At 46.2% G+C, this 24,395-nt stretch overlaps 1 protein-coding gene across 1 annotated transcript; it reads right to left on the reverse strand.

The window, feature by feature from the left end:
- Nucleotides 1-190: 190 nt before the first annotated feature.
- LOC119159589 (D-3-phosphoglycerate dehydrogenase) lies at nucleotides 191-23,948 on the reverse strand. Its single transcript, XM_075891486.1, has 11 exons — nucleotides 23,529-23,948; nucleotides 22,889-23,040; nucleotides 16,522-16,587; nucleotides 16,072-16,225; nucleotides 14,860-14,992; nucleotides 10,198-10,346; nucleotides 9,663-9,815; nucleotides 7,967-8,105; nucleotides 7,708-7,835; nucleotides 5,340-5,565; nucleotides 191-495 (listed from the first exon to the last, which is right to left on the reverse strand). Exons 1-11 carry the CDS (start codon nucleotides 23,661-23,663, stop codon nucleotides 338-340), a joined length of 1,593 nt encoding a protein of 530 aa, XP_075747601.1. The 5' UTR covers nucleotides 23,664-23,948; the 3' UTR covers nucleotides 191-337.
- Nucleotides 23,949-24,395: the final 447 nt, after the last annotated feature.

The following is a 24,395-nucleotide window of genomic DNA, read 5'->3' on the forward strand; positions in this document are numbered from 1 at the left end:
CAGAAACTGATCGATGCACGCCCCATTCAAGTTTCTTATTCCATGAAGGTATTGAGACGTCAGACTGGAAGATCTCGAGTATGAGTGCAAACAACCTGCTCTGAATATACGTTGCCTCTGTATACAGGGGGAAGAAACATCAATAAAAATAATGGCGATCATTGCGTTAATATGAACTGGACAATGCACATCATCAGGACAAAATGTTTATTGCTGAATGTTTGTATAAACTTATTTATTTGTACGTGCCTTACTGAATGCAAAATTGGTGCTGTAAAAGTGCACTAAAGAAGCCTCTCAAAATACAGCTGCATTGCTTTGGTGGAGTTGAATGTCTTCAGATGTTGATGTACGTCCAGAACTTCAACGGAGCAATTGGCGGCTGCGTCTGTGCCTTGACTGGAGAGCCAGTTTTAAAGAGGTAGAATGCCTTCCCTTCATGGCCAGTGGTACGTGAAGCTGACAGCACTGATACACCACTTTTTACAAGTGAACCTGAAAAAACACCAGTCTGAGTGAGCAGAAAACTGAGCAAACATGAAATTTGAGCATATATGCTAGACTCCAATTTGCTACGAAAATGCCCCTTAATTGGAATTTTGATTCTAGAAAAACCAGGGTTTTCAGTTGAGAAAGTGTGGCAGCATTTACCCACGAATAAAAAAAAAAAGAGAGCATATAATTATATAGTAGTTGAGAATGCAGAGTTTGAGTAATAGCTTTCCAATGGGTTTGTTGAAATATGCCGCCGTAACACTTGCTGGTTGACTCCATGTGTCAAGTAATTGTTTTTTGTTCGGTTAAACATGCACATCTTTGAGAGAATGTTGACTACAGTAGAAAAGTGTTCTCTTCACCGTGTGACGATCTAAGAAACACACCTATGCATTAATTTTATATTAGCCTGAAGAAAATCTCCACCTGAGTGGGAGACAGTCAAATGTAAAACTAAAAGGAGAGCAGAATACGCATATATAACATGACCCTGCACTGTATGAACACTTATTGCTAATGTTTGTAACACGGCTAAGGAAGTGTGGAGGCAATTATGCTTTTTCTTTTTTAAGCACTGTTCAATATCATAACATTGCAACAATTAACTGTTGTACGTCCCACTGTGATCCTGCTGACATACACAGGGTGTTTCTTTTTATACAGAACAGATATTTCAGCAGAGTCCTATGACGTTAAGGTTCCTATCATTTTCTCGCACGAACTCTATGTCGAGGTGGAAATAATTTGCCCCAGATGAAATGACAGTGTTGCAACTAATTAACAAAAATATGTCAACTAATTTTTAATGTATCACATCAGGGCAACTGTTTATATTAAAAGTTTATAGTGCATGACAATTTGTGGCATAAGCATAACGATTTCATAGAAATCACAAAATATGCACACGAAGCCAGTTAACATAAGCCTAATGGATTGCACTAACGAACGAGTCAGCCCGACTGGTGGTGGAGACGCGGATTCCGATCACAGAGACAAGATCACAGCTTGTGAACGCCAATGTTCCAGGTAATTCCAGACTTGAGCCACAATATCATCCTTTCGGCGGCTCCGAAGACGCTCCTTCAGTGCGCGAGTGGTTCGAGAATATTTGTCGAACATCGAACCTTCACAGGTAGCCAGCTGCGTACACCCTGTAAACAGCCAAGGCGCAATTGATAGGAGCTGCCAAGGACTGGTACTGCCCGAGAAGTTCCCAGATCACATCGTGGCAGGAGTTCGAGACACGTTTCCGTCATACCTTCATCAGCCAGACTCGTGTTGCAGAACGGTGGCACAGGATGCTAGAGCATGTGCAGCAGCATAATGAGAGCACGGCCGTCTACTTCCACTCTAAGGTGCGTCTTTGCCACGAACTCAACATGGACTTCAATGATACGTTATGGTGACCCCGCTATAACTGCAGCGGACGATCACCGCGGGTTCACGCTTAGCGAGCCACAGGGCCGCTACTCCGTTTACTCGCGTGTAGCGCACCGCTCCGCGCGCGCTTAACTAATAAGGCGTTTAGGGCTGCGCGGCAAATAGACAGTGTTCTAATGTAAAAGTACACAACACTTTATTGCCTCTGGCGGCACCCCGAACAACAGTACAATGTCCGCTCCCGAGACGCGGGTAGCAAAGGCACCCGCACGCGGACGTTCACAATAAGGGGAAAACCGCGAGCACGTCCCAGCTGGCAATGGCGAGCTTTGACACGCCGGTCGGGAAAAGGTCCCTCGCGGCTATGCTGCGCACTCTCACGATGGCCAATGGGCCTGGTCGCGAGTGTTAGGGCAAACCTCGTACGCGTAGGCCTAACGCAAGTGCGGCTCGTTGTGGTATGACCACTTCAAGCACTAGGCACCGCTCTGGGCTTAGCGTACGCTACCGAAGCCAGCACTCAAGTAAACACGCCTGCCGAGGTGCCCAAGGCCATCCCGGGCAGGTTACAGTCCGGCGATTCCCAAAGGGGACGCGGACGAAGGAAAACATGTGCTTACCCGGCGCCGTCCACGGAGCAAGAGGGCGCTCCCTCGGCGTGCGCGTACCGCGTGCCCGCACGTGGCGCCATCTATCGCCACGTGGTGTTAACAGAGCAGGGAAGCAAAAGAGTGTGGCCGTGTGGCGGAATGCCCGCGAAATGGTCGCAGGCGCGCCTCAGATTCCCACATCGTGAGAGCAAGTTCTATTGTGGCTGAGGTAACGCGAATTCTGCATCATGCATGCTCTTGGGTCGGACGCATCAAGATGACGACGACCTGCTGCACGACATCTTGGTGCTCGAACGCATCAAACTGGAACGATAACTGGTTTTCGGCACACGCAACCGAAGCCTAAAACCACCTTCAGATTCAGAACACTGCCTGCCCGCTACCACGACAAGAAAATTGACGACCGACACGAACCAAGGAACGAAACTACGCCAACCATTGGCGCCCGTCCACCGACACGCCACACCCGAGACCGAAGTCTACGTGACAAGCCGTCGTCTGCTCTCAACGGGAAGCGTCCCGGTGGAAGCAGACGACGCCCCAGGTCTACAAGAACTGCAAGTCGTGCTTGATGCGACCTTCAAAAAACACGTGATCCCGTTTTTCAAACAAGCTCCGCCACATGTAGAGAATTTTGGAGACAGCAAAGCACCGACAACAAAGGAGGGAGAAGATCTGAAGTTCGAGATGTCTGTTGGAGCAATGGGAAAGCCAAAAGACAAGGACGAAGGCAAAGCCCAGGCGAAAGAAAAGCAAGTGAACTCACAACCTGGTGCTGCGAGAACATACGGCGAGGCGGAGAGATTGAAAGTAAACCCAACAGTGAAAAAAACTGCATGAAAATGCAGCGAAAAAGAAAAAAAACGAAGAAGACAAATAAACAGCCCAGGAACAAAAGGAGAATTGCAAGGAGGAGTGCCAGGTTGCAGAAGACGAAAAACCGAAAGACCAGCCGAGCCAAGACGACAAAACAAAAGACAAGCCGCTGGGAGAATAGGGAAAATGTGCTCGAGAGCAGACACAAAGAAAGAAGAACGAACAGCCCTGTACCAACTGGAACGAAGATAGTGAGCCGAAACAGCCGAAGCCAACAGAATCAGACTACACTAAGAACATTGGTAATGCCAGAGCAAATCCGAAGAAAGAACCGCCGCCGCAGAGAGGCCAACAAAAGTCGAAGCCCGAGCCTGACTAAGCATCAATGCCACAGTTTACACAAGAGGACACTGGCATCGTGCGTATTGTGGCTGCCTTCAAAGTCAAACCAGTCAAGATGGCCGGAAGTTACGACATTCCTTTAAAAGTTTGCCGCAATGAACGGGCGAACTTCTGTGTGCCGTGGAGAGCTTTACACGTCAATGTATAGGCATAGCTCATTTCTTGTGTTATTGGCTTGTGTCTTGTTTATATTGTTTCTATCGTGTGTGAATCAAAAAGTAGTTTATTGGGACGGCTGAGCATTTGCATGAAAAAGCACTTAAGGTAACTTTGCCAAAAGCGCCTTAACGAGGACGTTAAGCTCCGCAGGATGGCCGAATGTCAGAAATGCACGTGCCTTTTGTAGCTAGTGAATGAGGACGACGACGTGCCGGACAGACTCTCGCACATTTTGTGGCCCGTGTGGTGTTTATTAGCATGTGTGGCATTTTACTAAGCCTGTGTGGCACAATTTTTATCATGTGTGTGTAAACTATTCGTTTTATCACGAGGTGGATTTAACGAGTGTACTTCAGAATGCTTGCAGATTTTCCTAACCAGAATCTACTTTGGCACGCCTAGATTCAAATTTCATCAAGTTCTTGTCCCGTGTAGTTACAGTCTCATGAAACAGAAAAGCTGTACTTCCTATACTCACAGACAACGTTTCTTGGCAATGAAGGGAAGGCTATGGTGCCAAAGTAGGTGTAGGCCAAGGCTGCACAATATAGTTCCACAATTTCGTCCGTGTTTTTCGCATGAAGGTTATCATAAACAGTATTACTTTATTTTCTACGGGATGCTGTTTATGAAGAGACACAGCACACAACCAAGAAGATATTCATATACGCTTTACTTTATGCAGTGTCATTTTGCATTTTTGCACGCGTGAAAATGTCACACATTTTACGTACACCTCACAATCAAAATGGCGTCTTCGACTTCAGGTGAGCGCTCGTCGCCCTCGAGCTATTCAGACGACTCGCCGAAGGAGCTTGTGACAAATTTTACTCACAGATGGCTGTCTGAGCAGACGTGGCAGATTGCGTGCATTGTTATTATTCGAACGCAGCCGTCATCCGAAACACTAGCCGAACCGGGCTACTTTACGGAGAGGTACATGTGCAGTAGCTTCACCCCTGCAGCTTTCCCTTCATTGCCGAGAAAAGTTGTCCGCGAGTATACGTGCCATCAGTTTTGATATTACCCTTAAAATTTGATGATGAGTAACTCAAATTACGTGCAACACTTGTGATTTCTAGAAAATGAGTATGCCACAAATAGGCACACCGTACACCTTTCTACTATAAACGACTGCCGTGAAGTAAATAATAAGTTAATAAACTTTGTTAATTAGCCAAGTCAATGTCATTTAAGGTACAAGTTATTTCCACCTCTACAGAGGTCATGTCTAAAAAACAACAGAAACCAACTCATGAAATTTATATAAAAAATGTCAAAAAGCTTACTGCTAAGATAGTGTGATGCTCTTAACGTGCACGCCTGGCAATAATTTTTTTTATTAATATACAAGTCCAAATAAAATAAGGTCAGTAATGTGTGCCGTTATTTTTATTCAGTTAAGCACCTGAACTATGCACACCAAAGCATGCAGGAGTTACATGACTGCACAAGTTACCTCCAACAGGCACTTACCAATAACTTCAGCAAATGTGTTCGGGCTGTTCTCCCCTACTGCCACCAGCATGCCACCTGGTGAAAGAAGCTGCACAGGCTGGAAGGCAGTATCGTCCAGGGAACACAGCAGCAGAGAGGGACCACTCACAGTGCCCACAACAGTGTGGCCTACAGACCCACTCTTCACAGACAGGGCAACTTCAGCCTCACCATATGCTGCTTGAGGCACATGTTTGTAGGAAGCCTGCAGGCAGAATGTTGCGCAGACAAAACATAATCGTTGACCTCGGTGGTAACGATTTATTCAGTGCGACTGTATGCATATACTTAGTATAGGTTAATCTTATTTGAAACATAATCTACATGGGGGATTGTGGGAAGTCAACAACACAAGCCCAAGAAGCACAGCATGGAGACGGAACAGCTTCTGGAGTTACTGACATCTCAATATTTCAATATCTCAATATTTGAAACAAACAATACTTCACAAAACTTGTCGGTGACAGCTTGGCGAAATTGGGTGTCGAAGGTACAGACACTGATGCCCTCGAAAATAGCCTTGCAACTTGCACTACACGGTGTGTAATGCTACACCGAACAAAAGCATAATGTTAAAATCTATAATCGAGATTACTAAGACTATTCTTTAGCACGGTTTTCCTCATATCTGTAGCTATGGGGGAACGAGAGTAGTACTCGCTTTTACAAAAGCTCGTGTTAACTTTCATGATGAAATGGAAGACGTGTGACATGAACCGCACCTCCCTCGACAAAAAGACGTACTTAAACGGCGTTACGTGGTGGCCGTGTGACAGAGGCACAAGCCACTAAGAGGGAGGTAAAACATGCGTTAATGTGGTGATCCCGAATTTGTGGGAATAAGTTTTGACTCTATGAGCTCTAATGAACATTCAGTGAAAGCAAACAAACGCGGTTTAGTTTACAGCTTGTCCATTAGATGTACTATGTGGAACAGCAGAAATCGAAAAGGGCGTGCAATGGTTAATCACGAGACATTGAAGCACTTAATGAATGTAATCACCACGTCAAAAGAAGGTGTGACAACTTTGTATCAGGCATTATATTCCCCAAAGGTGTATCAGCCAAGGGGTCCCCCCCCCCCTATCGGTAGTGGTCACTGTCGGCTGCATGCTGGAAAAAACAGCAACTAAGGCAAAACTTTCCTTCACTACTGTAACCACTCAATTATATTGTTACGAGAAAAAAGAAAATATTACGAGGCAAAGGTACAATGTACTGATATTTTCAAACATTTCTTCAGTGACGATTTTACTTGAAGGCTCTTTGCGAGGCTTGCCGCCCTGTGCTGACCTTTCTGCCCTGCAGAGCAGACTAGCGCTGAACAGGGGCCTTATATATTACATCACTTGTGCATGTTTTTATTCTGCTGCGACTGGCCGATGCAGTTATAGATGGGAACGAACAAACATTTTATAGACCGGTCAAAGCATTTGCTGATTCAGGAAAATCATTTTCTTTCATCAAAAAGGATTACCATCCCCGCTGCTCTGTCGAAGCTGCTGTGAGCACATCATTTCGACTAATCTTTCTCAATATTTTAGTTTTGCCGCACTGGAAACGCCACGAAAAGCTTCCACTTTAATCTTCGATAAATCTGATCAGCCTTGCTTATAGCAACTTGGAGCGATGAAGGCAGCTTGCAAAGCGGCGATGACTAAAGCAGTGGACTCGAGCTCAGTGGAAACTAAAGTAAGTAGATAGAAATGCTCAAAATACCTTTGGTTCCTCAAGGAGTGCTTCACATTTAAAAGCCGAATTCTTCGTGAGCTGTGTTTAGTCATTAAAAATTTCATTCAATGATAAAATATTCACTGTTGACGAGGCCGCCATCAACATAATTGTATTCATGTGGAAAGTTATGAGGTAATGCATAAAAAATCGTCGTGTGTAATATTATTACACGTATCACGCATGACAAAACATACACGTGCTGTCCCAGTGCATGCTGCTTAGAACTGACAGCCATTTTTTACGCTATTGAACAAGTGCTTTGAGTATGAAAAATCACATGAAAGCGCTAGCGTGTCGAAGAAGTTGTCTCTCTCTCTTAATGTGTGTGTGTGTATGTATATATATATATATATGTGTGTGTGTGTTAGCCCCCCCACTCGTGGAAAAGTTGGTATGCCACTTATATTCCCAGAATTTTTTAAAAACTAGAAAAAAAGCTGTAACACCCAGCATATGGCTACCCTGTTTCTGAACGGACCATGTGCTGGCCAGTGTAGTGAGAGTTGCAATATCACTGGGAAGACGTGATCCCTCCCCAATCCGAAACACACAATAAGACTAACAGAGACACAAATACACTTTCACTTCCAAAAGGCAATAGGCGTTTATGTACCTTAACACCAGAATCTGATGACAGCACGGTGACATTGATGAAGTTTGCATGGCCTTGACCAAACTGGTTCAGGAGGCCAATACAAGCTGCAGAAGAGAGGAACTGACCCTTCTTCTCAAGTCCGGTGCCTGTAAAAAGAAACAAAAGACATAGAAAGTGTAAAAAATGCATTTGAATAGTAAAGATGTATTCCTGCACCTTGCATACTCCTGAAGATTTACAACACAAAATTATACTAATCAGTAATTAGGAAGCTTACCTTTTGTGGTCAGCTCAACCTGCAGTCCAGATGCCAGAGATCCCACCAGACCAGCGGCAATTTTCCCTAAAGCGATGCAGAGATCTGCCCAGGACTTGTTCTCGGGAACTTGTGTTTGGGACAGTGATGGTGCATTCACCTGAGCAACCATATAAAGAAAAAGCAAGCATTTTGTCCTCACGTATACAATACAGGAAAGGAATGGAAAGGAAAATGGTACGGCTCTCTTAAGAGACAAGAAGAGAGCAGAGTGGATCAGGGAACAAACCAAGGTTAAGGATATCATAGTTGAAATCAAGAAGAGGAAATGAACATGGGCTAGGCATGTGGCGTGTAGACAGGATAACTGCTGGTCATTAAGGGTAACTAACTGGAATCCCAGAGAAGTGAAGCGAGTTAGGGGGAGACAGAAAGTTAGATGGACAGATGAGATTAAAGGTTTGTGGGTATAAAATGGCAGCAGCAAGCACAGAACCAAGTTGACTGGCAGAACATAAGAGAGGCTTTTGTCCTGCAGTGGACATAGTCAGGCTGATGAAGATGATGATACAATACAGTAAAACCTCGTTAAATCGAAATCACTCAAATGGCAAAAAATCTTCTAATTAAGCAGGTTTTCAAATTAACAAAACATACAAAAAGTGGGATGCAAGGAACTTTGAAATAATGAAAGCAATTAGAGGCAGTTGTTTGCTGTGTCAGCTAGTTCGTAGCTCTAAGGATTACATTTTCCCACACTACCTAGGCCCAATTTTGCCGCAAACGCAGGTCAACACCCAGCACCGCTGCTGCCAGCGGAAAAAATTTTCAAGGTCAGCTAAAAAGTGCGCGCGAGACAAAAACGTTCTTCACTGCAACACAGTGCACCTCACTTAATTTAATGGCACACAGAAGTTGGTAGAAGGACAGCTTAACGACAGGAAGCTATCACTAAAGACAAAGAACAGACGTGTCTTACAATGTTGATGTAAAGAGTATACTTGGCTAACATTATCAATCACTCAATCACTTCTAACAACAGTACCAAGGTGTTTTCTTACAGCTATATTTCCCAACCTGTTTTCCCTTTTAGTTTCTGCACCCTGCATGCTTTACTAAAAGAGCATAACATCTTGCATGGTGTTAAGCTTCTAGGCTGCCACTTCATAGCTTCGGCCTCTGTGGCTTGGGTCATTTTATTGTAAAACTAAGGCTCTAGCTTAACCATACAATGTGATGGTGTGTGCCATTATCATTATTATTACTGTTGTTTTATTTTGGTGGTGGTCTCCAATCATTGCATGCTCCGACACTAAGCTCACTCTCACATATTTTTTTATATGCTCATCCCTGGCTTCACAGCCATTGTTATTCCTGAAGTCTTGAACCCTCTCTTGATTCACTCTGCATTGCCAAGGAAACTTGTCCCAGCTGGGATAGACATTTGCTGCAGATTTCCCAGCAAGACGACTCTATGTTTTACGATGAACGTGCATTATGACGTGTTAAGAGCAGTTATGGTGCTCGCCATGTGCTGGTTTGATTCCCCATGGCATGCACAACTTTAATACAGTCTCCAAGGATCATTAGGACTTCTTTTTGAGAAATGGACACGTTCAACTCATTACCTAGCTCGTAACTGCCATTTGTAACAAAAAAAAGAGAGAGAGAGATTAGTAATGCGGGTGAAAGACTTTGTGCAAACGGCAGTTCTTACCACTCCTGGAACAGACTGTCCTTTAGAGAGGGCAACAAACTGCTCGGCAATTTCCTGAGCCACACGCAGTTGGGCCTCCTTGGTGTTAGCACCCAAGTGAGGCGTGCAGACAACCTTAGGGTGCTGAATGAGCTTGGTGTTCTTGGGAGGCTCCTGCAAACATAAGCATGAATATGGAACCCAAAGTTTGACATCAACCCATCAGGCCGGGGAAATGCTGAAATCATTGTCACATTTACTCAAGCGTGAATATTGTGAGCTAACAAAGAAAACACACGCACACACAATAAAAAAGCACTAAACTTGCTGCTTTTTGTACTTCATCCCACAAAATCAAGAACAATTCTGGACTGTTATGTCCCATAAGCCAAACTTTTCAAATGTGTAATAATAGTGTCAGCAGAAATTATGTGAGATTAATTCCTGCATCAATAGCAGTTTCAAGCTGGATTTCTCGGAGTTTCTCCTTAGGCTTTGCCTTCAGTTTTAGTCTGTTGTTAGTGCATTTAGGCAAGCATTGTACGGAAGGCCTTACTTCGACGAAGACATCCAGCCCAGCGCCACCGCAGTGACCAGACTCCAAGGCAGCCAGCAGGTCATCCTCATTGACAATGCCACCTCTGGCAACATTCACAATCTTCACACCTTTCTTACACTTCTGCAAGGAAGCCTTGCCAATTAGATCTGGAATTACAAGAAAATTCGGGCTTGAAACAAGGTGCTTTCTTCAAAAGCCACCGACACCACTGTGCTACTCTGGCTTCCTTTGAAAGATACAAGCAGATCGAATTTCGTTTCGGCACAACTATTTTATTTACATGTTTAGCAACATACACGTTGAGAGTGCGTGCAGTTTACTCTCTGTGGTGCATTTATAGCAACCTATATGCCTCAATAAATGCTTCAATAAATGATTCAATAAATGCTTTGTCACTGCTATCAATGAACCCTGTTCTTTCAAGTGCATTTTCTTTGTCAGATCACTATTAGCATCTCGCAAAAACTGTTCCAGATTATGCTGGCAGTAGTAAATTATCAACCGTTCTGCATGAAAAATGAAAGCACACCTGGCAAATAAGCATGGAAGGATAAGTTTCTTTCTTAATTAATGTGCGGTTAGAGCCAGGTGGAATAGTGTACTTGTATAAACAAAGGGAGTCAAAATGTTCAAAATTTTATGAACTTTAGAGTTTGACGGAAGCCCGTCTGGTTGGGATAATACATAGTTGAAGGTAACAAAAAAAAAAAAAAAACAACCTAGAAACACTGTGCCAACCCAAGTAAAAGTTTGAAAAACGCACAGAAAAAAGACGTTTTGGCTCCCAGACGGAAGCCTTGCTCACATGTGAAATTGAAACATGTGTAAAGCAGTTTGCCTTATGTACTTTTCAATATACCACGCAGACAGCACGCATATACTGATGGCAGATTACCATCCTTCCTGTTTAGAGTGCACAAAGTGGTTTGTATCATGAGTGACTCACAGTCCTTTTCCTCAACGAGAACACGTACGTTCCCCCCAGTCGATTGTGACCACCTGATGCATGCTCAGCCAAGGCACTGGATTTAGCGTTTCCTTTTTTTACATCACAAATGTTCTGCTTGAGGTGCCATCCAAAATTACCACTTTCATCCATATACACATCGCTACAATCCGTGCACGGGACAGCGTGCACCACACCGGGGAAACTTCAGTTTGTCTGATCTGTCCTTCACATTTACGAGTGATTGTCGTAGTTTTTGATCCGGAACATGTGCCACATGAACATTGTAGGAACGCAGAATACGGCAGAGGGCTTCGCTTATGGAGGGAACATACGGCATTCCCGCACGCTTTTGACCAGATGCAGCAAAGGGCAATTGTGGGTGTGCAATTTGTCGTTCGACAGCGTTCAAGAAAGAATTCGGGAAGCCACAGCCCGACAATTCACGCTGTGCCAAGTGTACATCGGCAGTGTAGTCTTCTTTTCTTGTGCAGATTTTATGCGCACGTCGTATAAGCGTAGAAAGCATGGCCCTTTTGTAAGAAGCAGGCTGCATGCTATCAAAATGCAAGTAACAACCCGGGTGGGTTGTCTTCCTGAACACGCGAAACGACAAAGTAGGCCCTTTTCTTTCAATGAGCATATCAAGGAATGGGAGCTTTCCTTCAACTTCTTTCTCCACTGTGAATTGAATAGCAACTTCCATGCAGTTAAGGTGTGAAATGAACGCCTGAACCACCTCTTGGTGAATGATGCAAAAAATGTCGTCCACATAGCGGAAAAACACTTTCGGAGCTGGGCTGAACGAGGAGAGGGCTCGACTTTCAATCGCTTCCATAGTCAAATTAGCAGAGGTCACTGATATAGAAGCACCCATAGCAGTCATAAACGTCTTTTTTCTGTGTGTTTTTAAAACATTTACTTTGGTCAGTGCAGTGTTTCCAGGTTTTTTTTTTTTACCTTCAACCATAACCAAAATTTCAAATATTTTTCAAATAGTGTTTGCTATTCGATTAAATTTGCACTGGAATTTTACTATTCGAAGTATTCAAACTTTGTAGCAAGAGTGCCGAAAGTTGGGCAAGTTGGTACTGGTTCATGGATATTTCTTGCACAACATACACACGTACTGGAAGAGACACTGGAAGAGACTTTCATACTCAATCGTTTTGTGCTTCGTCATGGTCCTCCTCGAGAACTCCTCAGTGACCGAGGGTGTGTTTTCCTCTCCGATGTAATCCAAGCACTTCTTCAACAGTGCCATATTGTACACCGGAAGAGTACAGCCTACCACCCACAGACGAATGGCTTGACTGAGCGGTTTAATCGTACTCTGGGGGGCATGCTCGCTACGCATGTCGCTTCTGATCAAACAAACTGGGACCTCGTTCTCCCATTTGTGACATACGCGTATAATACTGCTACGCAAGTCACTACCGGGTTTTCCCCATTTTTTCTCCTGTACGGTCGCCAACCATCGCACACCATCGACACTTTACTGCCATACTCGCCAGATCTCTCCGAATGCAAGCCTGTCTCGGAAGCCGCTCGTTATGCAGAAGAGTGCCGCAAGCTAGCCAAGCGGCTTACTACATCCGACCAACAGCGCCAGAAGGAGACCCGTGACGACGACTATCGTTCTGCACCATGTTCGTTCCTGGAGCACTTGTATGGCTTCATATACCGCCCTGCGCCCCTGGTGTATCACCCAAGCTACTCTCTAATTATCATGGTCCCTACCGCGTGGTCGAGCGTACTTCACCCGTGAACTACGCCATTGAACCGCTCACGCCACCGAGCGACAGTCGTCAATGTGGACGTGATATCGTTCACGTAAACCGTCTGAAGCCCTACTTTGACCCGCTTGTCCCCACGTGTTAGATTGCCAGGATGGCTTCAACGTTTTCGCCGGGGGTAATTGTAGTGAATAAGAAAGACGTTGATACCATCAGGTCAGCTACCATCAACACAAGAAAAAGGCACAAGATCGGCGATCAAGCACCATCATCTGGGTCCGCCTGTGTTCCTTTAGAGCTACCACCCGCTTGCTCAGTCCTTCAATAAACCCCCTTTACACTATATATTGACGTCTACGAGGCAGATTTGAAACTACCGACTTGAACAGAGCATATCCTTGTTTTGCACATCACTCGGGCTTCCACAGAAGTTGAAAGAGGAGGAAGTGCTGAGGAAATAGCATCGTTGTCTTTCATAAGTAAAGTGTTTCTGGCAACACTTTGGATAAACCAAATCGTAGACAGTTTGTTTCACACTTAGAGGAAATATCGGAGCACACAGCATCCCGATGTGGCTAGCGCTGCAGTCCCGCACGTACGCAGACGCTTAAGGGGCAGTGCCGAGTGGTTGAACTGCTTCGTCAGCTACCACAGTGCGCACTGGCCTCATTGTCGGGCAGCAGGCAAATTTCATCGTTACTGTAGGAACTGGGCCAATACCACTTATAGCATTACTGTACTCCTCACTGCCGTCCAAAATGAGTGTTGTCATTGCTGCCGCTGGGAATATAATGAGTAAAATTATCAAGTAAAATTGGCAGCTTCATGCGTGCATTTCAGCACCGACGAGTGAGTGCTGCCTCATGTATTGAATGCCATCGAGAAGAAGCGCGTTCAGGTCATTATCTTGACCTACAGTATTCCTGAGCCCATTCTCGTTGGTTTTATTACACTGAACCCGCATAACTGCACAGCAGTCAAAGTAGAGTGCTTCACTTTGTTTTAGCATGAAATAAATACACCCTACAGTACGTGCTCGATATGGTGCTCAATCCCATTGCAGTGTACTGCAGTGCACACACTATGAAGATATAGTATACGTGAACACTCGCAGTACTACGGTGGAAAGAGCATAACAGATACCGTTTCTAGAACCCCATTAACACCAATGAAGAGCGAGAGGTTGGTGTGGCACAACGTTAGTACAGAATATCAGCCTGCAGTAACGATGACGTCAGCAGGCTACCCCACATTGTGACCAGCGTGCGCCACCACAAAAGACTATGCGATTCAACACCACGATCTTCAAGTGTCTGCGCATGCGCGAGGAGCTGCCAAGTGTGCTGCAGTGCTGGCTGCATCACGATACAATGCGCTCCGAGATTTCCCATAATTGCGAAACAGACAGTACATGAATATAATTCGGCCTCTGCATTGCATCATTCTTGATAAGGCAACTATGAACACCAACCCTGTCAATGCTTCAGCAACCTAGCCAAAAGAAACACTTCTATGTTGCTATTTCTTAAGAATATACTTAGGAATCCTCCATCATTTTTTTTCTGCCATCTCACTTCAAAGCATTAGAAAAATATTCTACGATTCCCACTCATACTTTAATATTCGAATTTACTTCACATCCAAAACTTTGCTATGAGCACAGCTCTAGTATAAATATAATGCAGCACTGTGAGATCGGTGTGACAGCACGAGACAATGTGTGAGCCATCTGCAGCTGGAAAGGTGCTTCTATAATAAAATTTATGGTGACACCCCCTATGGGCCTTGCAATACAAAATGGGTTGACATAAGTGCATCATCATATCTGCTTTTTTATGTCCAATCCGCCAAAAGCTTTTCAACATCGTGTTATACCTACCCGATAAATTTGTGCTGTCATTCCTGCAACAAGCTTGTTCAACCTTGTACAGTGCAGCACCGCTGTTGCTTTTCTACCAAGCAGGCTGCATTACTCACCCTTAGTTTGTGGAATAAGAGGTGTGTGGACAGTTATGTAGTCAGCCAGGGGCCAGATTTCATCAAGACTTAGGCTCTCCACTCCAAACTCCCTGGCAACTTCTTTGGGCACAATGGGGTCGAAACCAATGGTCTGAAAAAATATAGATGAAGATGCAGTCATTTAGACAGAGAAAGAAGGAGCACCATAGGTGTGCTAACGCCTGACAAGTTTTTTTGCCACTTTACAACGCGACTTTTCAGAGACCGAGCTTTGTTCTCCAATCCACGAACCCCGTCCACAAAGGAAAGTCGTGGGTTAACATGGCAAAAAAGAGAAAGCCCAATGAATCGAATTAGTGTTTGCCCTGAATTGAAACCACGGGCAAACAAGGAACAAGGCTTTGAGCATCCTAAAAATTAGAAAAGATACGCACAGAAGAAAGCATCCCACATAAAGTTCATGTTTAGGAGACGAGGTGCAGATAAGATAAAGCATGTGCAGGCATTTAGCAAGCTCTCATAATTGTACACTGCCTCGTTGGCTGAAAAACTTTTCTCCTTTAAAAACAACAACAGAGCAGGAGTCCTAATGCGAAGTTGCAACTTCTTGGGAAATTGTTCTCATATGCAACGAATCTGTTCAATCACACACAGGTCTGAGTAGCTGTAAGCATCTGTCTCCCTGTTAATGCACACTAACTAAATGCAGACAAAGTTAACATGGCACACAAAAAATTTCAGTATAGAAACGAACCTTTGAAGTGAGATTTATGCTTACAACTCCAAGTTGTCATTTTTAAGAAACCAAATAAGGTTGTTCTCTCACTTGTGAGTTAACAGCTGCAGGCATAAAGAGAGTGAAGTTGTGCTTGTACAAATTTATAACGGCACTTTGCATAGGTCATGTACATAAATGCCAGGGCCCTTTGTGGACAGTGAACACCTTACTGCTTTTGGAAATGTAAGTAGCACCAGAATTACTGTATGTACAGCATCTTTAGTTCTGTTCCCGAAATGTACATTAAGACCACGCCAACAAACATTATAAAACTTGATTTTACTCTAATGTTTGTAAGATGCTATACTTCATATTTATGTGCACAAACTTGCACACATCAATATAAAGCACAGCAAGCGCACCCGCTGTCGTAGCCACAAGGTCATGTAAAATGTGTAGTGAATATAAAAATAAAAATAAATAGAACAACAAGTCTAAAACTTCATGCTTACCTTCATTCCAAATGACTGCATCCTTAATGCCACTTCCTTGCCAATCCTTCCAAGTCCGATGATAGCAAGTGTCTTCCCATACAGCTCATTACCCATAAATGTCTTCCTGTCCCATTTTCCTCCTTTGAGAGACATTGTTGCAGCTGGAATTTCTCTGTTAAGAGTCGGGAGAAAGACAACAAGAAATACTTGTCATGGCACACATTAATGTAAATTTGACCAGTGAGAGATGTAACACACAAGCAAAATTTATTCACTTGAATAGCATGCCAAACGACATTATGCACAGTGCAAGTTAAAAAAAAAAAAAAAGGCAGGACCCTCATGACCACCGCTCTAAGACTGCACTCATTACATGGCAAAGTAATACTCTAAAAAAAAAATACATTGGCCTATATGGCATTTTATATATTCTTCGGTTTCATTGAAGGTTCATAGTATGCAGCTTACCTGGAGAGCGTGATGATCATGGCACACGTCAGTTCGGCAGCACTGAGCGTATTTCCGCCAGGGGCACTGCAACAGAGCCATCAGACCTTAGCCACTCTTCCGGTAACCTTTGTTTGACAGGTTTATTCCTCTCCCCTGATGTGAGAACCATGCAGTAAAGGACTGAAAAACTGGTGCCAAAGATGCAGAAACAAATGTGATATATAGATATCTAAGAGTTAATGATGGAATGGTCAGTGGACCATTAGTGGCCGGGTCTTTTGTAGGTAATAAAGACAGCTTTGTCTAGTGGGCCGCCTTGAGACCCTTGACCACTATGCCTTCAAAAAGTCAAAAACCTTGTGGCATTTTTTTTTGTTGCCAATATAGCACTTGGTAAAGCAAAGAGCACTTCAGTGCTACTTGCGCTATTGCTGGTTTAACATATTGCCGCATTCAACCTGCAGAGGAGAGCTCGCACAGCCAGAGAGGAAGACGAAGCTCTTGCCCGGTCCTCTTTCCGAGCGCCTTTCATTTTTAATTAAAGTGAGCTCTTCTATATCGAACTCCAGCTGTGTCTGCATCGTGACACTGGTGGAGGAGCTGGGTACATGTCCAGGACACCTTCCAACAGCCCGGGATCTAGTCCACAAAGACTTCGGCTTGTCGAAACACCCGTTCACCGCACCAGCCGCCGCCTGTTAGGCCTGAGCCCAGAGTTCGGTCCTTGGACGGAAAACATGACCGCGCCGGGAAGCAGTTGCCCCACCATGACGAGCCCAAGCGCGACACAGGTGACTGTTTTCACCCCTAAAACTCCTGTGGACTTTCATGGCAACACATATGAGGACGCAGATGACTGGCTTGAGGAGTTCGAGCGCACAGCCAACGTTAACGGGTGGAACGCCGCACAGAAGTTGGGGTACGTGTATTTCCCTCTTCAAGACGGGGCTCGCACGTGGTTCACGAATCGCGTGTGGTCAACGTGGGACGAGTTCTGGCGGAAGTTCCTGGACACCTTCGCAAACACCGAAAGGCGGGAGCAGGCACAACGACTCCTTGAATCACGGATACAAAAGCCCAACGAGTCTGTTGCAATGTTTGTTGAGGACATGGCTCGTCTCTTTCATCGAGCCGATCCCGATATGTCCGAGAACAGAAAGATCAGCCACCTCATGCGTGGTGTTAAAGAGCAGCTGTTTGCTGGTCTCGTACGGAGCCCGCCTTCAAGCGTCGACGAATTTTCGAAGGAGGCAACCGCCATAGAACGCGCACTACAGCTACGGTACCGCCAGTACGACCGTCCAAACAACAGCGGACAAATCAGCGCAACCGCCGTGACCACCGTGACACCTGACGAGCGTTCTTTGCGTGACTTGATACGCGAAATCGTACAAGAAGAGGTGAAGAAGCTCGCTCCCACACCGAATGACTGCGCGATTGCGTCAGTCACAGAAGTTGTTCGCCAAGAAATAAGGCAAGCGCTTTCACTTCCCGAGACGAACACTGAAATAGTTAGGCCAACATATGCAGATATTCTCCGTCGACAGCCTAGATCTAACGTGCCGCCACCTCAACAGTACCACCAGCAACAGCCGCCGACAGTGCCTTGGTACTACAGGGAAACGTTGACGCCGATGCGACCCCCACTCCGCAAAACCGACATATGGCGTACCCCTGACTACAGGCCCCTGTGCTTCCATTGTGGGGAAGCAGGCCACATCGTGCGGTATTGTCCTCATCGCGTTGCCGGGTATCAAGGACTTCTGTCCACTACCCCTCGGCGCTATTTCGACGGAAGACGCAACGTTGAAACGAGCGCGACGATCCCGCGAGACGTTTCTCCTGGGTTCCGGTCACGCTCGCCCTCCCCAGGTTATTTTCCCCGATCTAATAGGGGTAGCACCACGGAAATGGCGAGAGGAAGGTCTCCCAGTCCACGCCGGGGAAACTAAAAGCAGCGACCTTAGGGGGGAAGATTGCGAATTGCCGAAGATTTGAAAATCTCCCATTACCGTCGCATGAAGTGCCGCACATTTCGAATGAGCCGACGAAAGACGAGATTGTCACCACCGACATTACACTTTCAATTGACGGTCACGACGTGACCGCACTGGTCGACACTGGTGCGGACTTTTCAATAATGAGTGCGAATCTGGCCGACCAACTCAAGAAGGTAAAAATGGAATGGACGGGGCCGCAAATTAGAGGAGCCGGAGGCCAGCTGCTGACACCTACCGGAAAGTGCACCGCACGAATCAAGATCGGGGATTCATCATTTGTGGCAACCTTCGTTATTCTTGCTGAGTGTTGTAAACAGGCCATCTTGGGTATGGATTTCCTGCGGGATTACGGTGCCATTATAAATATACCGGACGGTGTACTGACCTTCTCAGCGCACCATAGCGCAGTGCTGCAGCGCAAGCCCATGCGCGTGATTGACGACGTGACCATGCCACCGTTGTCATGCCGCCTCGTCTCTGTCACGTGTAACATGCAGCATAGTGGAGAAGGTGTCACGGAACAAATATCGACGCTTTTACTCTCTCTAGGAATCGCTATTGCCAGAAGTCTCGTCAGTGTAGTGTCTGGGCAAGCAGAGGTCCTGTTGACAAACTTCAGCAACGAGCGTCGACACATTGCAGAGGGTACCACAGTTGCATACTTCGAAGAAATCGTAGAATTCCGCGAGTGCTTCGCAGTACAACAGGCAGAGACACCGGCCGCTTCAACACCACTGCCTGTCGACATGAGCACAGATTTATCGCCAGTGCAGAGGCAGAGTCTTCTAGATATTCTCGGCCAGTTTGAAGATTGTTTTTCGTCGACCTCGAGGGTAAATCAATCGCCACTGACAAAGCACCGAATTATAACGGAATAGACGGCAAGACCAATTCGACAAAACCCATACCGCGTGGCACCGAAAGAACGCGAAGCAATCCAAGAACAAGTCCAGGAAATGCTCAATGATGACATCATTCAGCCGTCAAAAAGCCCTTGGGCATCACCGATAGTGCTAGTTAAGAAGAAAGACGGCAGCTTACGCTTCTGTGTGGACTACCGCAAGCTGAACCACGTGACAAAGAAAGATGTATATCCACTACCGCGTATTGACGATTCACTTGACAGGATGAGGCATGCACGCTTCTTCTCGTCGATGGACCTGAAAAGCGGTTATTGGCAAATCGAGGTCGATGAGCGGGACAGAGAAAAGACTGCTTTTGTTACGCCTGACGGGCTTTACGAGTTTAAAGTCTTGCCCTTTGGATTGTGCTCAGCCCCAGCAACATTTCAGAGACTGATGGATACCGTCCTATCAGGCCTTAAGTGGCAGACGTGTCTGGTATACCTCGACGACGTCATTGTTTTCTCACCAACATTCGAGGAACATCTAAGACGGCTGCTGTTAGTATTTCGAGCAATACGGTCCGCTGGCTTATCGCTGAAACCTGAGAAATGTCATTTCGGTTTCAAGGAACTCCGATTCTTAGGACATGTGGTGAGCCATGAAGGTGTTCGTCCGGACACCGACAAGATCGACGCCGTCCGAAAATTTCTGGTGCCAACAGAATAGAAGGCCGTAAGACGTTTTCTTGGCCTTTGCGCCTACTACCGCAGATTTATCGCCAATTTCTCGCACATAGCGTCGCCCTTAACACGCATAACGAGAGACGATGTTCCATTTTTATGGGGCGAAGAGGAACAAGCAGCATTTGACGGTCTACGACAGCGCCTGCAGACACCCCCTGTGCTTGCTCACTTTGACGAGGACGCTCCAACCATGATCCACACTGATGCCAGCAACGTAGGTTTAGGCGCTGTACTCGTCCAGTGGCAAGACTCAGCCGAGAGAGTGATTGCATATGCAAGTAGGACGCTTTCCCGTGCCGAGTCCCATTATTCCACAACGGAAAAGGAATGTCTTGCTGTAGTATGGGCAGTTCTGAAGTTCCTCTACGGCCGTCCCTTCCACGTAGTCAGCGACCACCACTCTCTTTGCTGGCTGACCAACTTGAAGGACCCATCCGGTCGGCTAGCGCGCTGGAGCTTACGCCTACAAGAATTCGATATGACGGTCGTCTATAAGTCGGGACGACAGCACTCTGATGCTGATTGCTTATCCAGGTCGCCTATAAAGCAAGATGATGTCTCAGAAGATGATGACATGGCATTTTTAGGAGTGGTCGACACGGTCACCATTTCGTCTAAGCAGAAAGAAGACAGTGAGTTGCTCCCTCTTATTAATTTTCTTAACGGCCAGTCTACAAGCGTTCCCAAAATATTTGCAAGGAGCCTGCCATCATTCTGCTTGCGCAGTGGTGTCCTATACAAGAAGAACTTTGCCCCCAGCGGAAATGCCCACTTACTTGTCGTCCCGACATCCATTCGCGATGAGATCCTGAGCGCTTGCCACGATGAGCCAACCTCCGGCCACCTCGGATACACGCGCACATTGGCCAGAATCCAACAAAAGTACTACTGGCCGCAGCTTCCAGGCACTGTAAAGCATTACGTCCGCACGTGCCTCGATTGTCAACGACGAAAATCGCCACCTTTAAAACCAGCCGGATTGTTGCAACCAGTTCAAGTGCCCACCATGCCTTTTGCACAAATCGGAATGGATCTCCTTGGACAATTTCCGACTTCGCATACTGGAAATAAGTAGGTAATTGTCGCTACGGACTATCTTACTCGCTACGCAGAAACAAAGGCTTTATCAAGTGGAACCCCAGTAGAAGCGGCACGATTTTTCATTGAAAATATCGTTCTGAGGCATGGCGCTCCTAGAATTATAATAACAGACAGAGGTACCGCTTTCACGGCTATGCTCCTCAAGTCAGTGCTTGAGTTGAGTGGAACAGCGCATCGAAAAACTACCTCCTACCACCCACAAACCAACGGCTTAACAGAACGCCTCAACAAGACAATTGCAGATATGCTTAGTATGTACATCGACGTGGATCATAAAAATTGGGACGACGTTCTACCATACGTGACGTTTGCCTATAATACGGCGCAGCAGTAAAATACACGGAGCACGCCATTTAGTCTTTTTTATGGCCGTGAAGTGACGACAATGCTTGATGCCATGCTGCTGCACGACTGCGAGGATATAGACACGGATGTTCAAGCCTTTACCCAACGAGCTGAAGAGGCACGGCAGCTAGCACGCGTGCGAATCGCCCGACAGCAGAGTTACGACGCACAACGTTATAACCTGCGACACCGATACGTCACTTATCAACCTGGTGAGAAAGTGTGGGTCTGGAGCCCTATTCGCCGACGCGGCCTTTGTGAAAAGTTACTGAAGAAGTACTTTGGTCCCTACAGTGTTATAAGGCGCCTAAGTGACGTGAATTATGAGGTCATCCCTGACAGTTCCTCGCGAGCTCAAAAATCTGAAATCGTACACGTTGTGCGGATGAAGCCATATTGCAGTGAGCCAGTTGCGTAATACGTCAACTATAGATACACCGCGTATTTTGTAGCCGAGCATCGGGTCGATGCTCTTCCTGGAGGGAGGCAAATGCCACATTCAACCTGCAGAGGAGAGCTCGCACAGCCAGAGAGGAAGACGAAGCTCTTGCCCGGTCCTCTTTCAGAGCACCTTTCATTTTTAATTAAAGTGAGCTCTTCTATATCGAACTCCAGCTGTGTCTGAGACGTGAAAATATGTATGATCAGATCATGATCACCATTATCATCAACAATCGATCCTCGACGACTTTGCTAATGGCCATGTGGCACTTTGAACTGTAGTTGCAGCTATTTATGGTCCGTAAATCCAGCATACGTATTCCATTCTATACTGCCTACAGAATTTTCTCTTGGCCCTACATCTATACCGATTGTGACAATATGGACGGTTACAATCACGGGGCTGAAAAACTTAAAATCCAGCGCTTAATGTAGTGCTCATTCTTCACAACGCCATCGTTGATTCTACATTTAATGTAGTTCCAGTGGAGGCCCGAATGTATAGTTCTATATGTAATGATAAATATTGCACAGTCATTCCAGTGTACGTCTTGGTGTGGTCCTAAATGCTGTTCGTAAGGCAGCTCCACTACCATGGAACCAGAAGTGCATAGCATGGGGAACCCAGCGATAGCCTAGACAATTTCGCGCTTGCCGAGGCGGTGGAGACATATGTGCGGCGCAGGTCTCAGGCGGGTGGTTCAGATGCGTTTATAGCATATTTTACGTCATTTCTGCGACTAATTCTTGAGTTATTTTTGTAGTTTACATTATTTTCGACTGTACACTTTATTCAGTACTGGTATTGAGCATGTTATGCGACATGAGATAAATGCACTACAAGCTGCACCCCTAAAATCCTACGCACTTAAAAAAAAAGATAAACATTATGGACCGGGAGCATACTCACTTGATGACAAGAATTCCCTGCCTAGTTGCAGCATCGCAGTCGATGTTGTCGACACCCGTGCCGGCGCGTCCAATGACCTTGAGTGACTGGCCGGCTTTGATAACATCGCTCGTCACTTTCGTGGCCGATCGTACGATGAGCCCATCGTAACCCTGATTTGCGGAAACAGGCACGCCACAGCCGCATGAATGGGCAGCCGGCAATCAACAGGTTAGGTCAAACATGCACGCTAAACTCGTAGGAGCCGGTCCGCCAATTCGCCGCTCTATAAAGGAAGTCTAGCGTAGTTTTTATTTTTTAAATTTGTTCTCCGAAACCATAAACAAGCAGCTTTCGCCGTAGACCATTCAATGTGTTCCGTGAGCTGCTATCAACACGAAAAAAAAAAATAACCTTGAAATACACGGGAAACGTTTGAGGCAAGCCCGATTTGCAGCAAACTGACAGAAACTGAGCAAATCACTCCTTAAAGATAAGCTGAACTGTTTCTGTACACGAGTCCGCGGCACATGTCTAAGGCAACGTGGCATACAGATCTTGAGCATTTGAAACTTGAGCGCTAACGCCTACGTTCCGCTTGTCGGTTTACGTTTTAATATTGGGCGTTGCCACAGCGTGCGCCTGCGTTTATGTTGCTTACCTTGATAGCCTCCAGAAGTTCGGGCTTGGTGTGGTCGCTCTTGAGCGTCACTTGGACACCGTGGTTTTCGAGGATCTTCACGCAGGAAGCATCCACCGCATCGCTGATGAGAACCTTCTTAATTGCCAACGCCATGTCGCCGCACTCCAGCTCCTTGCTCCACGTGAGACGGTATGTCAACGCGAAAAGTCGCGAGTGCGTGCTACGCGGTGTGACGGAAAGCGTATGAACGTGGTGCGTATGCGAGCCGCGCGAGACACGACTGTCGTCGTTGCGTTAGGATGACGTTGTTTGCCGGGTCGAGTGCAGTAGAATAGAGTCGCACAGTGGGTGGGAAAGGACCGGTTCGAGCAAGCTGCCCTTCGCCAAGCGACCAACCACGTACGCGACGAAGAGGCGAGAGGTTGCAAGCGATCTCTGGGAGAGAGTTGCAGAAGGCAGTAGTGACCGTGGGAAGAGTGGGGGGGGGGGGGGGGGGCAGACAACCGCTTATTTCAAGTTATTTGCCTTTCGTTCCGTCAGGCATGTGGGCAAGCCGGACAGGCGGTTTAATTGCGCTTATCGCGGGGAAGGTTGGCCGCAGGCGTGAAGACGGCTCGCGATAAGCGTCCCGCCGGATGCCTCGCGCACTGCATTTTTATCTCGGCGAGCCAAGCGAAAGGCAGGCACTGCCATATGTGCTGCGTCACCGTGCTGATCAGACAGTCGCCTGACGGACAAATATCGCATTTTCCACGAGCGCGCGATACCGTGCGAGCACCTCTTCTCTCGAAGATTCACGTACAAACGCGCAATATCATGCTCCTTTTGGAGGACGGTCGTGGATATATGTAGTTTTTATATCACACAGCGGGCACTTCGCGGGCG

The sequence above is a fragment of the Rhipicephalus microplus genome, chromosome 1 (assembly GCF_043290135.1).
Source record: "Rhipicephalus microplus isolate Deutch F79 chromosome 1, USDA_Rmic, whole genome shotgun sequence".
Taxonomy (NCBI): Eukaryota; Metazoa; Arthropoda; class Arachnida; order Ixodida; family Ixodidae; genus Rhipicephalus; species Rhipicephalus microplus.

Bases quoted from the DNA above. Each gene is read 5' to 3' on its own strand.
- LOC119159589 (XM_075891486.1), bottom strand. From the start codon at position 23,663: ATGGCGTTGGCAATTAAGAAGGTTCTCATCAGCGATGCGGTGGATGCT. The intron at 16,226-16,521 runs GTAAGCTGCATA...GACTCTTAACAG, and splicing joins ATGATCATCACGCTCTCCAG to AGAAATTCCAGCTGCAACAA. The intron at 496-5,339 runs GTAAGTGCCTGT...GTGTTTTTTCAG, and splicing joins CACATTTGCTGAAGTTATTG to GTTCACTTGTAAAAAGTGGT.